This window comes from Alligator sinensis, unplaced genomic scaffold (genome assembly GCF_000455745.1).
Source record: "Alligator sinensis unplaced genomic scaffold, ASM45574v1 scaffold366_1, whole genome shotgun sequence".
Classification (NCBI taxonomy): Eukaryota; Metazoa; Chordata; order Crocodylia; family Alligatoridae; genus Alligator; species Alligator sinensis.
In genome coordinates this window covers 1,691,216-1,707,033 of record NW_005841851.1, presented here as the reverse complement: position 1 = coordinate 1,707,033, position 15,818 = coordinate 1,691,216, and the positions used below count along the sequence as shown (strand labels likewise).

General features: G+C 53.9%; 1 protein-coding gene across 2 annotated transcripts; it reads left to right on the top strand.

Moving 5' to 3' along the window:
• Window positions 1-146: 146 nt before the first annotated feature.
• Window positions 147-7,804, top strand: LOC102372433 (F-box only protein 2). 2 transcript variants are annotated; one of them, XM_006016164.3, is made up of 6 exons: window positions 147-1,286; window positions 4,130-4,387; window positions 5,839-5,965; window positions 6,048-6,143; window positions 6,511-6,646; window positions 6,893-7,804. In XM_006016164.3, the coding sequence occupies exons 1-6, from the start codon at window positions 1,265-1,267 to the stop codon at window positions 7,025-7,027; spliced, it is 774 nt and encodes a 257-aa protein (XP_006016226.1). In that variant the 5' UTR covers window positions 147-1,264; the 3' UTR covers window positions 7,028-7,804. The 2 variants fall into 2 exon arrangements, with proteins under 2 accessions (XP_006016226.1, XP_006016227.1); XM_006016165.3 differs by lacking the exon at window positions 147-1,286 and adding an exon at window positions 2,255-2,324.
• Window positions 7,805-15,818: the final 8,014 nt, after the last annotated feature.

The window sequence follows — 15,818 nt, the reverse complement described above, 5'->3', positions numbered from 1 at the left end:
AAGACCGGCAGCCGAGCTCTCGGTAGTCCCCGCCCCGCCCCGCCCCGCCCCGCAGAGCCGAGCCGACAACACCTCCCCTAGCGGCGCAGCAGCGAGCTGCACACGGGTGCTGTCGTAGAGCAAGCCCGGGTCGGTCCCCCTGCCGGGCCGCTCCTCTGTTTTTCTCCTGAAGAGGACATAGGTTTGAATGGACAGAGCAGCACAAAACCAGCTTGTCCCCTGTGATGGCCACCCTAATGTTAGCACTGGTTTGGGCTTGGAGTAGTCGTGTTCAGGCCCACCAGCCGTGTCCCCCAGGGCCCCCTTAGAGATCATGCTGCCCGTCTCAGCCTCTCGCGCGCTAACAGCGAGCCTAGGGACTATCTGAAGTCCTGCACTAAAGCGTCTGGGGTGGGGGATGTTTGTATTTGGAGGCATTCAATCCCAACGCCTCCAGGACAGGATGCCTGCCAATGAATTTGGGGGTATCTGCAGTCCCAGGGTGATAGCCTTGGGATGGAGGACGCTTGCCAGCTGTAGCACCGTACTGGCTTTTAGGACAATTGAGTTCTGCTTGCTCAATTGTTATGGTTTTTGAGTTCTGCTCAATCAATATGATTTGGGACTGATTTGGCTAATTTGACCTGGGACATTATTAAAATGTCCCCCACACAAACTCTGAGCTGCGCACCGAGGACATCGAAACAGTTTTGTGTGTGAATGTGCCAATAGGGGTTAAGAGCTCTAGGAGCTGCCCTGAAATGACTGTGTAATGAGGGCCTTCAAAGGGAAGTCATTTTGCAAACCCAGTACCCTCCTTGTCAGTGCTACCAAAATTAATCACACCAGCACTTTGGTAGAGTGGCCCAAATTCACGCATAGTGCAGTGGGGTGGCTGCATGAGCCCCGCACCGTTTGCTTCTCCGCTGCACTTTCCTATTACATCTGAAATGAGACTGCAGGTTGGCAGGCCCTGTGTGCTTGCTCGGCCCAGCAAACACCTGACCCCACCCTGTGCAAATAATAAGTAATTAGAATGACATTGCTTAGCCTCACCCTGGAAATAGCCTAGGCTCCTATTACACAGTCATGCAGCCAGTAATTTGACACATGTGGGGAGTCTGGGCCCTGTTGAAAATCAGCCTGGAGGTATTTCAAGTTGGGATTTCCACACCCCAGCCCCCCATCCTGCCTCCCAAAGAGCAGATGCACCACAAGTCAGAGGTCGCTGAAAAGTGGATGCCTGCACACAACTGAGGACGGGAAAGAGACAGCAGGAGGAGGAATGAAGAGGAGCCCAGATGGAGGTGGGGACTGGACTGTAATTATGCAGATACTTCAAGGGGAGGAGGAAGGCCTTGCAACTGCAGTGCGAGGGGACAAGAAGCTGGGTGCGAGGAGGAGGTGTCAGTAGCTCTGAGATATTCCACTTGCTCATGCAATTCATTGTAAATAAAAACCGGTGTCTAGGGGAAGGACTCTGCTTCCTGGGAGCAGAGGTTTCCAGGTACGGAGATGGCATCAGGCTACATGCCCCAAATAGCTGTGTGCTCTTCCATCCAGGCAGAGCACACACCAACTGCAGATGCTTCCTCAGCCTGATGAAGGGTATTTGTAGCCAAAAGCTCACAAAGAAGAATTTTTCCACCTATTTGATTTGCTCTAATAAAAGATATCAGATTTACCCAAAGAACCTTGTCTGCCAAATAAGCTGGGCACCTCTGATCCCCAAACCTGAGACCCCACCTCATCTATAATTAGGATATGTATACCATCCTCAGCTGTGTGGTCCCTATACTTCACACCCACCAACCCATAAGCAATGTGGGGGGGAGGGCACTTCGGACACTGCAGCAATCCAGGACTCCCCTTACGTTGACTTCTGCCTGGCACAGGCCAGGGGTTGGAGTCCTGGGCCAAACCAATCCCTTTCCCATGCCATGAGGTGCATAAGGGAGTGCTGCATGATGGCAAAAGGCAAGAAAATTGCACCAAGCACTATTCAGACCTGGTGATGTTATCCTTCTTCTACCAACTGGGGAAACTGAGGCAATGAGATTTGCCCACATTCACACAGTGACCTAATAGCGGAGATGAAGGTAGGGATTGGTATGCCCTGGTACCCGATCCCATGCTTACACCATCCCAGGCAAGCCTCCAGGCAGGTCAGCATGAAAACACAAGCCAATAAATGATGCAGTTGCGAGTGGCAAAGGCTACTGCACTGCCCCTTTAAGAGGGGAGCCCATCCTGCCTCTCCTGGCTCTGACGAGGAAGAGTCAGCAACACTTGCTTGCGACAGATCAGTCCAGAGCGGTGCAGCAGCCTCAGAAGCAGTGGCTCAGGTAGGAGCATTTCAGCTCCATCCCTTTTGTGCTGATGGGGTGGGAGAAGGGCAGCTGCAGGCATCACTGCAGTGGGATGCAGCCCTCTTGGAGAGCACGCACCAGATCTGCAGCAAAGTCCTCTCCCCAGAGCCTGCTCAGCCTGCTCCAGGGCTGCGCTGGGGCAGAATTCCCCCAGATCCATGCTCCTCTGCAAGGCAGCAGGTGCATCTCTACAGAAAGGGGTAATAGAATAGAGTAGGGCAGGGCTGGGCAGCCCCAAGGGGAAAGGAGCTGGTAGGGAGCTCTCAAGTCGTTCATTTTATGAGAGAGGAAGGTGAAGTAAGGGGGTGCGGGGTGAAAGCAAAGTTGCAGCCCCCATCCTTACAAGGCGTGGCGGAGAGTCAGGCAAAGAGGATGAGAGGTTAGATCTGATTGGCATGCAGTGAGTTTGTCCGTCAGGTGCCCTGAAGTACCTGTGGGTATCAGAGCGGGGGCTGGAGCCAGCACAGCCTGATTCTGCCTGGCTTTGCCCCTCACAGTTTTTCTGCATGCTGAAGTTTGAGCTAGTAACTGTTTGCTAGCAGCAGCCGGTGCAGCAGATTTGGTGCCTACTGCACATGAGCTCGGGGGCTGGAGCTGGGGAGTTCAAGCTCCTGGCAGCCATGCCCCCTGCATCCCTCTCTGCCTTGACACAGCACCGTACCTGCTGGGGCCTGGCTGAATGACTACTGCTGGTTGCTCCAGGGGTCATTTAGGGGATATTTTGGCCCCTGGGTTCCACTCCTTGCTGGCTGCACCACCAGATGAGCTGAGTAGCTCTTTGCTATTGATAGGCTCTGTGACTTGCTCCTGGCCAGTCTGGAAAGATCTATGCAGGCAGCATCTCCCTGCAGTCCCAGCATCTGCCAGGTGCAGGGATCTGGCTGGACAGAAGCACAGTCATGGTGCATCCCGTGGGGGTGGCACGTGGCTCTCAATCTTCATACTCATCCCTGGTTCCTTCTGCAGTTGCTGGGCCTGGAGGGTCATGTGCAGGGTCAGGGAGGGCCTCCAGGGCAGTGCGCCAGAGCAAAGGGATGCTTTGGATCCTGTTGCCAGGGTGACAAAGCTTCAAGAGGCAGAGAGAGTCCCAGAGGCCTTGACTGGGAGATCTGCAAGCACACACAATGCCCTGCCCGCTAAGCAGGCCCTGTCCTACAATAGGACACGCTCTGATGTGCAGGGCTTGCAAATCCAGGACTAGCCAGCCTCCATCTGCCTTGCTGTGTAGGGACTGATAGGAATGCCCATCACCAGGGTTTCAGGGCATCGTTCCAGGACATATAAGTGGTCATCTCAAGGCACCCTGAACTTCTGCTGCCTGCAGCTTTTCACCGGAGAGGGACTCCATGTGTCCAGCATCTTTTTCAGTGCCAGATTCCCACATAAGCGCATTTCAGGAAGGAATGATGTTTGGAGGCACGGGCTGGTGACACACGAGGTCCAAATTTCCTCACCCACAAGCTCCTCTGGAGGCCCACTGCCTTTCACAGTTCAGCTGACACATCCAGGCTGCTGGAGCTTGGGGAGTGCCGTCTGCCCTCAAGGAAGGACAATCCACTCTCATGCTTCAGGGTACAAAATGGTTGGCAATCAGGAGGCCTTGAGGTTAGGAATTAACTCGTTCCCCCTGGAACATTGCTGTCAGTAAGAAGGTGCTGTGTGTGCTAGGTGCCAGGCTCGGGGCTTTCTTCCTCCAAGGTACCTTCCCAAATCTGGGAGACAAGGTCCAAGGGCCAATGCAGGGCTCTGACTCAGCAGATCCTTCCCCATCATTCTCCCAGGTGGCAGGATGGACTCCCTTCCAGAGGCAGTGCTCATTCGGATCTTGGCCTTCATCCCTGCCGTGGACCTGGTGCTGGTGTGCCGCCTGGTTTGCTGCCAGTGGAAGAACCTTGTGGATGGAGCAGCTCTCTGGATCCTGAAGTGCCAGCAAGAGGGCTTTGCCGAAGAGGAGCCGGCGGAGGAGGCAGATAACTGGCAGATGTTCTACTTCCTCAGCAAGAGGAAGAGGAACTTAATCAAGAACCCGTGTGGGGAAGGTGAGTGCCTCCACCTTGCAACCCCCCAGTCCTGGTGAGGGGCCGAGGAGAGTGCTGGGGACTGAGCACCATCTGCCCCTGGCTCTCTGAGGAGTCTGTGGGATGGGCCAGTACCTGTTCCTATTAGCCCCATAGCCTCTTATCTTGGGCTTCCCACAGGTGGAGCTGGGGTGAGGTGCTGAGTCCTTGTGAGCTCACCCTCTGCATGGGGCTTTGCTGGGATGTGCAGGAGGGAAATACGCTGGGTGAGAGGAGGAACCAAAACCCACCATTGTGCTTGGGGTTAGTGCTCCATGAATCCCAACAGCAGGAATCCTGGAGGGGATGCTTTGCATTTCCAAAGCAGAGTACAAGTATTAACTCAGCCTCACAAGTAGCCCTGGTACAAGCCTCCTCCTAGAACAGGAGGCAGGATGAAGGTGGGTAGAGGACTGGGCAGCAGGAGACCTGCTGCCCACTCGGGGGCAAGTAATTTGTGGTCACAGGGCTTCCTTCCACTCTGCAGAGGGGCTGGCCAAGCCCGCCCCTTCCCCAGCAAAGCAGAGGCCTTTTCATGCAGAACCCAGGCAGCTCATTGTGTTTGCAAACTCTCCAGTAAAGGCCATTCCCAAGGCCAGGAAGGGAGCTGGTGGCAGAGCTGGGGTTGGCACTCAGGAACCCCTGGCTTCCAATTCTGGGCAGCGTATGAGAGCTGCAGGCACCACTTGGCTACAGTCTTCCAGGCAAATTCTGGAAACACCCACAGCCAAGGGAAGGCAGGCTGGAGTTCCCCACCCCTGTGGACAAAGCCAAAAGCTGATTGCAAACAAGGAATACGAGCACCAAAGTTTACTGAGACAATCCTTCCCTCTTTCACGAGCACCTGGGTTTGTTACAACTGACATGTTTTGAAAGTCTGATGTATTTGCCCCCATTCGTCCTGACGTCTTGCTCCAAGAGAGAACAAGATGAGTCAGTTCTCCCCCCAGCCTCCAGCACCAGCACAGCAGGGATGTTTTGACACATGGTAACAAGGAGCACTCATTGGAAATGTCTCTAAAAGAAAGAGCAGGGAACTGTTTCCCTTGGGGGACTTGTCACAGCTCAATTCCAACCCATGCAGGATTTGGGGTCCACAAGCATCTCTCAGAGGTCAGGTTAACACACAGTATTGCAATGTATTTCCCATCAGACCTTGGTCAAATAAGCGCAATCTGTCCTGAATGCCAAGCAGGGCTCTGCAGTGAAGGGAGGTTGAGGAGATGGTTGCTGCGAATGAAAGGCTGGGTTACAAGATCCTTACACTGCAGAGGTCCCCCAGAAGTTAGCACTTTTTAGTGTCAGTGGGTTGTCAGTCTGGTCCTGAATTGAACTCTCATCATGAGATGGGCTGAAGAAACCCCTGTGCAGGAATGTTGGTCCTCCTGGAGCCCATGTGAGATATAACCCAAGATCTTTCTCTTGTTATGCAGAGGATCTGGAGCACTGGGGGGATGTGGCAAATGGAGGTGATGGCTGGAAGGTGGAGGAGCTCCCTGGGGACTTTGGGGAAAGCTTTCCCAGCGATGGAGTCCACAAGTACTTCGTCACATCTTATGAGTAAGGCTGTCTTTTATGTCCCCCCTCTCCCACTGGAAGGGGAGCCAGGGCTTTGCTACCTATTAACCCCTTTGTGTTCCAGGTGGTGCCGCAAGTCTCAGGTCATTGACCTCCGGGCTGAGGGGTATTGGGAGGAGCTGATGGACACCACCCAGCCTAAAATTGTGGTGAAGGACTGGTGAGTGGAGAGGAGGGCTGGGAGGATGGAGATGGGGATGAGAGGCAGGGGCTATGCCTCCTTGTCCCATCTTCCCATCACTGCCCATGTTGATAAAGGTCTGGCACTGGGAACCAAGCTAAGGCCTGATTTTTTTGGAAGTGCTGAGCTCCCAAAGCTCCCATTGCAGGCAGAGTAGTAAGAATGCCAGTGCCTGAGAGAGCATGGATGTTCCCTTGTTGCTAGCAGTCTTCAGTGACTGGGCAGCAGACCACTGGGGCTTTGTTTTCTGGCCCCAGTTGGCTCTCACCTGAGTTTGTGGCTACATGATATCCAGCACAGGCTCAGCCATTCCCCTCTGAGACACTGGGGCTGGGTCCGTCTTCAGGTATGCAGGTCGCCGCGATGCTGGCTGCCTCTATGAGTTCTCTGCAAAGCTGCTGTCGGAGCATGAGGATGTCCTGGCAGAGTACAAGAGCGAGACCATTGCTATTCCAGAGGACAACGATGGCAGCTGGAATGAGGTGAGGCCCGACGACCAGCTGGGGAGGCAGGGCCAGGCATGCGGGGGACAGCAGATCAGCCCGGGGGGCAAGGGGGAATGTGGAGCTTTCCCAGCTGCATCCTCTTGCTTTCCTCAGCCCTTGTACCAAGGCTATAAGGTGGGGTTACCATGCAGCTCAGCAGCCTGCTAACCCATTAAGCCTCTCTGAGTGGGGATTCAAGGTGGGCAACTTACTAGAAGCTGTTTTGTTTCTTTTCCCTCTAAGGCCTCTCACACCTTCTCTGACTATGGCCCAGGGGTCCGCTTCATTTGCTTCGAACACGGTGGTCAGGACACTCTTTTCTGGAAAGGCTGGTATGGGGTCCGCGCGACTAACAGCAGCGTGATGGTGGAGCCATAGCCTGGCCAGGGGCCCTTGGATCAGGCTAGGTCCTGCTCACCAGAACTGACTTTCAAGCCCTCCATGGCCTTCATATGGTTTCTGCATGGTGCTGCTTCCAGAGTCAAGGCTGGCAGTCTGGGCCACGAGCATATAACCTGCTGTGCGTGTGTGTGTGTGCACACGTGCGTGTGTGTGTGCGCTTGTGTGAGAAAGAGAGGAAGTCCTGTAAGTTACTGCCTGCTGAGGCTTTGGGACACATGTTGCTTCCAACACTAACCCCTCCTCCCCTGCCCTCAGCAGGTGCTCCCACCTCCAAGTCCAGCCCAGTCACCTTTGAGGGGGATGCGGCCCTCAATTTTTTGGAAGCTTTAAAGAGTGAGAGAGAGGCCTGTAAGATCCAGACCCAGGAAACTGTCAGTTCTTGTCCCTGCTTTGCCACTGACTCCTTCTGTGACCTGGGTCAAGTCTTTTAATCTCTCCCCTCCCATTTATTAAATAGGGATACAAGTTACCTGCTTTCCTTCAGCCTGGCAAGGGAAGTCTGCCTAATGTGTAGCTTAGAGGGTGGACAGCCGTGCTCTAGATAAAAGGCCTCCAGACAGCACCGTTGGCTCTGTGCTGCAGAAATAGGGGACCCCTCAAAGCCACCTCTGCCCCAAGGCTCCTCAGACTCCCCAGACCCTAGACACTCTACTATGAGCTCTACTTGCTCCAAGGCTCTTCCTGTGCACCTGGAAATGGCACATCCCCCTCCACACCAAATGCTTTTCTGCCAGGTCACGCTTAGGTGCATCTCCCCACCTAATACCTTGCCGAATTGCTGAGGGCTCCAGGCCACAGCACTGGCCTTAGTCGAGCACAGCTTCTGCTGAGACAGTCTTCTGGAAGAGGGCTCCCTCCCCTGAGTAGACTGGCTGAGTGTTGAGGGAGCAGGTGTGTGAGTGAGTGAGAGCAGTTGTGTGCACGTGTGTGTGAGTGCATATGTGTGTCTGTGTGTGCATGTGCACATACATGTACACGTCCTCTTTGCTGGGCCTGCCAGGGCAGTGTACGCAGTTTAACCCCTTAGCGCCAGGGCACACCATTATCCAGTACAACATGCTCACTTTTTCCTTTGCAAAAAGCGAGAATTTCTGAGGCACCCCAGCCCTGCGCCTCGCCAGGCTCTCTGCAACTGGCTATGCCTGGAAATGTGGCCCCACATGCATCCTCAGCCACTGAGAACACCCCTGTGGGTGAAGGCAATAAACAAGGCTCTTGTGAACATTGCTTCGTCTGGAGGGTTTGTCTGCACCCCAGGGCTGAGCATGCTCCCCACCACCACCCTGGGGGATAGGTGGGGGCCTATGCTAGCAGCCCCCAGACAAAGAGGCCTATGCTAGCAGTCCCCACCCATTCTTGCCTGGTGCTGGATGGCCTCCAGGAATGGCACATGCCCACTTCCCCACTTGCGCCCTTGCCTGACAGAAGCTGGCAGATCTACAGCCTCTCTGCGGGCAGGAAGTGCACCCTCCATCATGGGTCCAGAGAGCTCAGGTCCACAGGCTGGGAAGGCACAGGAGTCTTTTCCCAGGGAGCATCACCTCCCCCAAGCTTCAGCTCGGACAACCAAGACGTATAGCTTGTCTGGAGACCCCAGCTTGGCCTATGAGACAGGGTCCCCCCTGCCTCACAGCCCTCTCCCCTGCCTGGCTCCAAGATCCTAGAGCTGAACTGAGTCTCTGACTTCACAGCTCTTTGCTCTTACCCCTTAGGAGGCTGAGGCCAGGTGTGAGCTCCCTGCCTGCTGGCAATGGGTCTATACCCCAGTGTGCTCACCTCACTGCTGCCCGCACTGTCCTTGGGGGGCAGTATTCATCCAGTGCCTCATTGCAGTGGGGCAAGGGGTCACTAACATGCAGCTCAGCACCCACTGCCTGCCCCTTTGTCAGAGAGGGTCTGAGCTATCCCTAGAGAGCACAGGGCATCAGGCAGCCCCATGCCCCAATGCCGCTGGACAGTCAGCCCCTGGCTGGCCCAAAACCATGCAGTCAGGACGCCACCCTGGGATTATGCTCCCTCTAACTACAGGCTGGAAGTGGGAGCAAGTCTTTGCCTGAGATGCTCAGCAGAACTGAGTGAGCTCTGCTGAGCATACACCGCTGTAAGGCTGGCTCCAAAGGGGACGGCCACGTGGGCTGGCACCAGCTCCCTTAGTGTACGCAGGCCTGACGTTTACCTCGGCAGGCACTGGGTGTCCCCAGTACTCCACTGCCGAAGGGGCTTGCCTACAGAGGCAACTTAAGCATGCTCCCTGCGGGACCCTGGGCACTGTGGGCATCAGCAAATCCAGCGGGAGCCCTGGGCAAGGGAGGTGTGGCTCTGGGGAGAGACAGGTTGGCTCTGAAATGATTCCCCCCTGCCTATGCTGATCCCAGTGGGAATTTTTTCCCCCACCATTGAATATGCTTAACTCCCCAGGAGGGGCTTGTGGGCCTTCTCTGTCACACTGGCTGTAGGAACCAGGGGACACAGGGTGGGCAGTACCCTGCTTTATCCCTTAGGTCTCCCTTTCCCAGCTTCATTATGCACAACTCAGCTCAAATCAAGGGCTGCACTTGTGGCTCTTGTCGGCTTGGGGGGAGCCCAGGCAAAGTCGTGGGGTAATAAGGATACAGTGGAAAGGGCAATGCAGCCCCACTCCTGTAGCTGAGGCTGGCACCTTGTGCCCACCAGATGGCTCTGTGGTACCACGGCAGCTGCACCATTGCTGTGGATGTCCTTCGCACAGGTCTAGCGGAGAAGGGATGCCACCTACCCATCCTGCTGCAGCCATTTGCCCAATGCCATTGCTAAAAGCCCCTCTCCAATGGATGCCTTCCACCCAGCCCTGCAGCACACCTGGGCCTAATCCACCACAGTGTAACAAGCCAGGCTGCCAAGCTGGGGGTTACCGCAGCTCCTTGCTGCCAGGTGTGTGCCTGACTCCTGTAGGCACCTGAGACAGCCTGGCCTCATGTCTGTTCTAAATGCCACATGCCTGCCACCTCTTGTGCTGCAGCCTGAAACCATAGACTCATAGAAAATAAGGGTTGGAAAAGACCTCAGGAGGTCATTGAGTGAGTCCAACCCCTTGCTCAAAGCAGGACCATCCCCAACTAGATCATGCCAGCCAAGGCTTTGTGTAGCCAGGTCTTAAAAACCTCCAGGGATGGAGATTCCACCACCTCCAGGTAGCCGGCTGTCCCAGTACTTTACTACCCTCCTAGTGAGAAAGTTTTTCCTAATATCTAACTTGAACTTCCCTTGCTGCAACTTGAGCCATGCAGAGTCCTTGAATACCAACCTGCAGTGATGACGCTCTTACCCTGCTCTCTGCAGAATTCATTGTATAAGTCATCCCTCCTTTTAAGCTCACCCTCAAGCCAGGCAAGCTCATCATAGCCCTATCCTTAGATTGCCACATATTCCAGGCTGTGCCAGGCACACTACAAACATACTTAAAAAACAGTTCCTTTTTTTCTGCCTATGCCCTCCCCCACCCCCACAAACTATCAACCCTTCTTCCCTCACCCAATCTTAAATAAAACCCCATTGTCATTGGTGCAGAATGGGGCCATCTCTAACAGCACGCACAAAGGCTCAGAGCAGAAAGTGTCTACTGTACCACACTGAACTGGCACGGCCGGACTTGGGGGTGAATAGCGGGGAATCAGGCAGGTTGAATGATAGTTACCCAAACTTGGTCAGGACACTGGCGCTAGCCCCCCTCTCACTGTGGTGAGCAGAGCTGTAGGCCGCTTTACAGATACTCAGCTAAGTGTCATGAGAAAAGCACTAGACCCAGCCCCTTGCCTTCCACACCAGCTGGCATTCTCCTTCAAAGTGACATCTGACCTCAAGAGCAGCCAATCCTGCCTCCGCGCCAGGTGCCCGCTGGCGTGCCCCTGTCTGGAAAGCCTGCCCTGGCCAGCCTTGGCTATAAATGCCATTAGATTTACAAGGGTACTTTCCTAAGAGCCCCTGCAGTCAGTATCTCACTGTGGAGCAGAGCAGAGCAGACTGGGGCCCCGGCGAGGGAGCACCAGCATCCATCTTCTTTGCTGGGTCTAATTGAATTTTCTCACGGAAGCTACTCTCATTGCCCACGTGGGGGGCCCATGGGCAGACGGAGGAGTCAGCGCCCCTGCCCGGAAGCCAGGGCTGTTCAGAGATGGGGGAAAGGGAAAATCAATCTGGCGTCTCCTCCTCTCTCTTGATTCCAGCTGCTCTAGTTGGTTCCCAGGAGAAGATGGTTTAGGAGATTGATTCCCTTTAAATCAAATGGGTTTCCCAAGCCAGGGCTAGGTGTGGTGCGGCCGCATGCTCCAGTACTGCTGCAGTGGCTGTGCTGATACCTGCAAAGGCAGGATGTCTTTTCCCTCTTGGAGCCCACGTCTTTGTTTTCCTTCATTTCAGGAATGCTTTCCCTCACCCAGAGGCAGACAGCCAACCCCTGTCTGGCTCTTCTCTTGTCTCATTACAGAGACAAAGTCTGCTGGTGAAAGCAGGGAATTGGGAGTTAAGACACCTGGGTTCTGGTCCTAATGCAGCCAGTCTCCCTTGTTCCCAAGCCGGCTACTTCCCTTTGTCACCTGTACAATGGACGCAGTGATGCTTTTCCACCTCTGGAGAATTCTTCAGCTGCTCAGGTGCAAATAGCTATGTTGTGCCAGGCACTGAAGCTCCTAGGTGTAACTACCGCCCTCCATGTAACACAACTCTGAGTAACAATGAAGCTTCTTGCTGAATGAGTGGTCGCCAGCCCAAACACAGGTGCAGGCCACCACCCAATGCAAAGGCACAAAAGGATACTCTGGGAACCCAACTGCGTGGGTACGGGACGTGGCTGTGTATTGGCAAACAGACATGGAGAAGCAGCAGAAAGCCAGAGATAGGCAAAATGAGCTTTAAGAAATGCCTGGAAATGGAGGTGTGGGGGCGGCGTGCTGCCTGACATGGCACTGAAATGCTCTCTTCTCCTCTGAGTAGCCCTGCATTCGGAGACAGGGAGCAGAGAAGAGTCTTTGCGGATGAAAAGACTTGCCTCAAAGACACCTGCCTTCACCCACGATTTCTCCTTCTAACAGGGACAACCTGCTGGACCTCAAACGTGGGCTGACTGCTCTGTCTAATGGGGCAGCAGCAGGAAGGTTCGGTTATTTCCACGGAGCCCTTAGTGGCCAGAGATCTCATGGCTGAAAGGGTTTCTATTCTTTGCAGACTCCCAGTCCTCAAGTCTGTCTGAGTTGGCCCCACTGAAATCAATGGACTCCCCCAGGGCCAGAATTTCACCCCAGATGTCTGTTCTCCACCCCCCTAGCTCTACTCTAGACTAGGACCCAAAACCAAGGTGCTATATTGCACCAAGGCCAGTAGAAGGCACTCTGGCTATGAAGGTGTTTCTGACCAGCTTCTGGAGCTGGTAAAGTTCCCAGAGTAATGCAAGACAAGGTTCTTTGGGTGCATCTGATATCTTTTATTAGACCAACTTAAATAGTTGGGAAACAATTATTAAGCAAGCTTTTGGGTAATGCAAGACATTTCAAATTCACTGCTGTATTCAGGCTCTTGGTTCCTGAATCCAGCTTTCTCCTGGACGTAAGCTCAGGCTCAGCAGGTGCTTTTGCTTCTCCCCATCCTAGTTTCAAAGGAATGCTCCCAGCCTCTGCTTCCCCAAGCACCTTCTAGTCAAACAAATCCCAAAGCCTCTTCCTCATTTACAGTGCAGGCTTGCTTCCTCTGTTCATCCCAGGGATATACCAGTCCTCAGGGTGACACACTGTGACACAGCCCAGATGGTTTGGGCACAAAGAGCCACCAAGTTCAAGCAACAGTGCAGCAGACAGGAATGCAAACCTCTCTCTCTTCCCAAGAGGGTGCTGGGAACTGCAGTGAACCCAAGCATGAGTGTCAGTCACTGGAGAGCCCCTTCATGACCCTCCTCCCCCTGTCCAATCTACTGTAGGCTCCCTAGTACATGTGCCATGCACTGAGCTGCCAACTCTGCGCCTTGCAGCACCTGGCTTTTCCCAGCAGGGCTTCAAAGAACTGACCTACCTTGACCCAGCGCATGAGCACCAGCAGATCAAAGCAGGGGAAGAGGGAGCTGGGCCTGTTTCTGCATCACTCCTGTCCATCATGCCTTGTTATTCCCGTGCACACACAATTTGACAGGTGGCTCCTGTAGAGCACATGCCTATGGGTTTCCTCTCTGTGCTCTAAGCTGTTTTGCAGGGGATGAGCCCCCCAGAGATCTCCTGCGGACGTGGCCTGTGCTAAGAGGGAGGCTGGTTTCTGATTGCTTCATGAGCTCAGGCATTAGCTGGTTCCCTTTGGGACCAGCAAGGAGCCTGCCTGATTAGCCAAGACCCAGAGGGCTGTTGCCTGCCTTTGTCCAGGCATGGGGAAGCTGACTGTATTGGGCTGACAATGCCCAGAAGGTCCTTCCTGCACCAGAGGGAGATACGGATGGGCGAGAGGCATGTACATGCTTCAGTGCCTCCAGACTAGTCCGTGGACCTGAGGAGCGAACAAAGCCAATGCCCCTGGAGTGACGGTTTCCCAGGGGGACTAGCCAGAGTGCTGTGCATTGGAGAGAAGCGTCCCACACTCTCTGGATGCACATAAGAGCTGTAGACAGGAATCACAGGGACACGGCATGTGCCCTTGGCTAACCTCCCTCAGATGCTTGGAGCAGCCCAGCTGCTGCTGTGTTCCAGGGGGAATAAGAGGCCTATGGACCATCAAAACAGCGTGTCCCTCCCCGCACATGAGAGGTCATAGAAAAGGTATGCAGAGAAGAAACCAAGATAGAGGGAAAGGGCCTGGCTGGGCAATAGGCTGTGGTTGGGGGAGAGGTCACTGCTTCCCCAACAAGATGAGCTGGCTTCATGCAACTCATGGCGTGCTCAGGAAATTCGTCCTGAAGAGATCCAAGCAACATCATCAGAGGGACTCCTGAGGGAAGAAATCTGTCTGCACTGCAAGTTCTCTGCTTGCTACATGTCTGAAGGTGACTGGAAAGAGAGAAAGAACCTAGAAATCAGTGTACACACATGCGCACACGCGCACACACACACACACACCCCTGGACTTGCACTAACTGTAGTGCTTCCTAGTGCCGCCCCCCGCAACCAACCCCATCCCACCCCATCAGGAACACATGGCTGCCACTCTAGTACCTTTGAATCGCATTGAGCCCAACCCAGTCTGGCATGTGGGAACCAGTAAAGCAGAGCTGTCCCTTAGGGTGAGGTCTGCTGGTGAGGAGCTGTCCATACCCTCCCTCCCCATTGCCACCACTAGCCGCAGCAGCGGAGAAGGCAGTGACTGGGATGCAGAGGATGATGCATTCATTCCCCATGAAAGATGGAATTCCTCCTGGGGTGGGCAGGGGGCGGGTGGAGGGGAATGAAGTTAAGAGCCACAGTAGCGGGACTTCCCAGGGGTCACACCATCGAGAGGTGCCATTTCCACCTCAACACACGCTGAGTGGCTCCTCTCATTAATATTGACAGATTGAATATTGCAAAGTGAAGCAGATAAAATCCTGATCCCGATATGAGTAATGACTTTGCATTTTTTTGTAAATTAAACCTAATCTCATGTTGACTCTGCTGAACAAGGAGAAATAATGAAGAAGATTAAGATGAGATCTTGTTCACTCTTGCTGAACAAAAGCCAATTAATTGCCAGCAGGATTATTGTGAAGTCTCTCGTCTTAGACAAATACAATCAGATAGGGACTAGGTGCTGGTGGAGGCAGCCTGCTTTGTGGGAGCGATAGCTCTGGCAGGATGGATGAATTTAATGTGAGGACTTAGTTAGTCATGCAAGGCCTCGCTTCCTGCTGCTTCCCAAGGCCTCTTTGCAACCAGATGTTGCTCACCCATCTGCCGAGATAGTGTGATGTCAAGGGATGTTCCTGCCTGTCCGCTTTGTCTCTCCTGCTAATTTGTCAGGGAACGGACAGTTTCAGAAAGGAGCCAGGATTGTATAGGATTGAATTGAAACTACTGCTTCCCTGAGATGTCAGGGAGAAATGCACCATGAGGATGAGGTCCTGGTATTCAGTGACAGCCTTTGGAACTGGAAGACATTGTGGGAGATAATGGAAAATGAAGGATGGGGTGCAGGAAGGGTCAGGGAAGCTGATGGCACGTAACAACAAGCCATGCTCCCAGTCGGCTGGTGAATGTGGTGAAGGGGTAGGAGACTGGAAAACGGGGGCCTCCAGAGCCTTCACAATTCAGCCCCCTACATTCACAAGCATTCAGTAACTAGAGGAATCCCCAAAATCACCACTGCAAACGCAAGTCCAAGGGACCACATCCCAAACACCAGGGCCACCCTATAATGTGCCACACATGAAAGCAGGGGGAACGAGGCATTGACAACCACCAGGACAAAAGGTGGTGACACCGGTGGCCTGTGCACATGATGGCCTCGGACAGCAGGCTAAGGGTCCAGCAGAAAGACTGGGGGACTGGAGTGCAAGCTGGCATGGGCGAGCCCTGGAGGGAGACAAGGCCTGATTGAAGCAACAGAAGTTATTGCTGAGAAGCCACACGCTTGGTTCATGAGTGTTTCTACTAGTCTGCCAGCACCAAGAGCTCTGGGCATCCTACTAGGGAGACAAGCCATAACCGCAGGAAATAAAAGGCAACAAGTGAATTTGTGAACAATTTACTTGGAGAAAATACTTTTTTGCTTTCACCGCTGTTCAAAAAAAAATTAAACCCAGTCAAAGCCTGCAGCTCTCGCGCTGACAGACAAAAATGACTTAAGA

Bases quoted from the DNA above. Each gene is read 5' to 3' on its own strand.
- LOC102372433 (XM_006016164.3), top strand. From the start codon at position 1,265: ATGAAGAGGAGCCCAGATGGAG. The intron at 4,388-5,838 runs GTGAGTGCCTCC...CTTGTTATGCAG, and splicing joins CAAGAACCCGTGTGGGGAAG to AGGATCTGGAGCACTGGGGG. The intron at 6,144-6,510 runs GTGAGTGGAGAG...GTCCGTCTTCAG, and splicing joins AAAATTGTGGTGAAGGACTG to GTATGCAGGTCGCCGCGATG.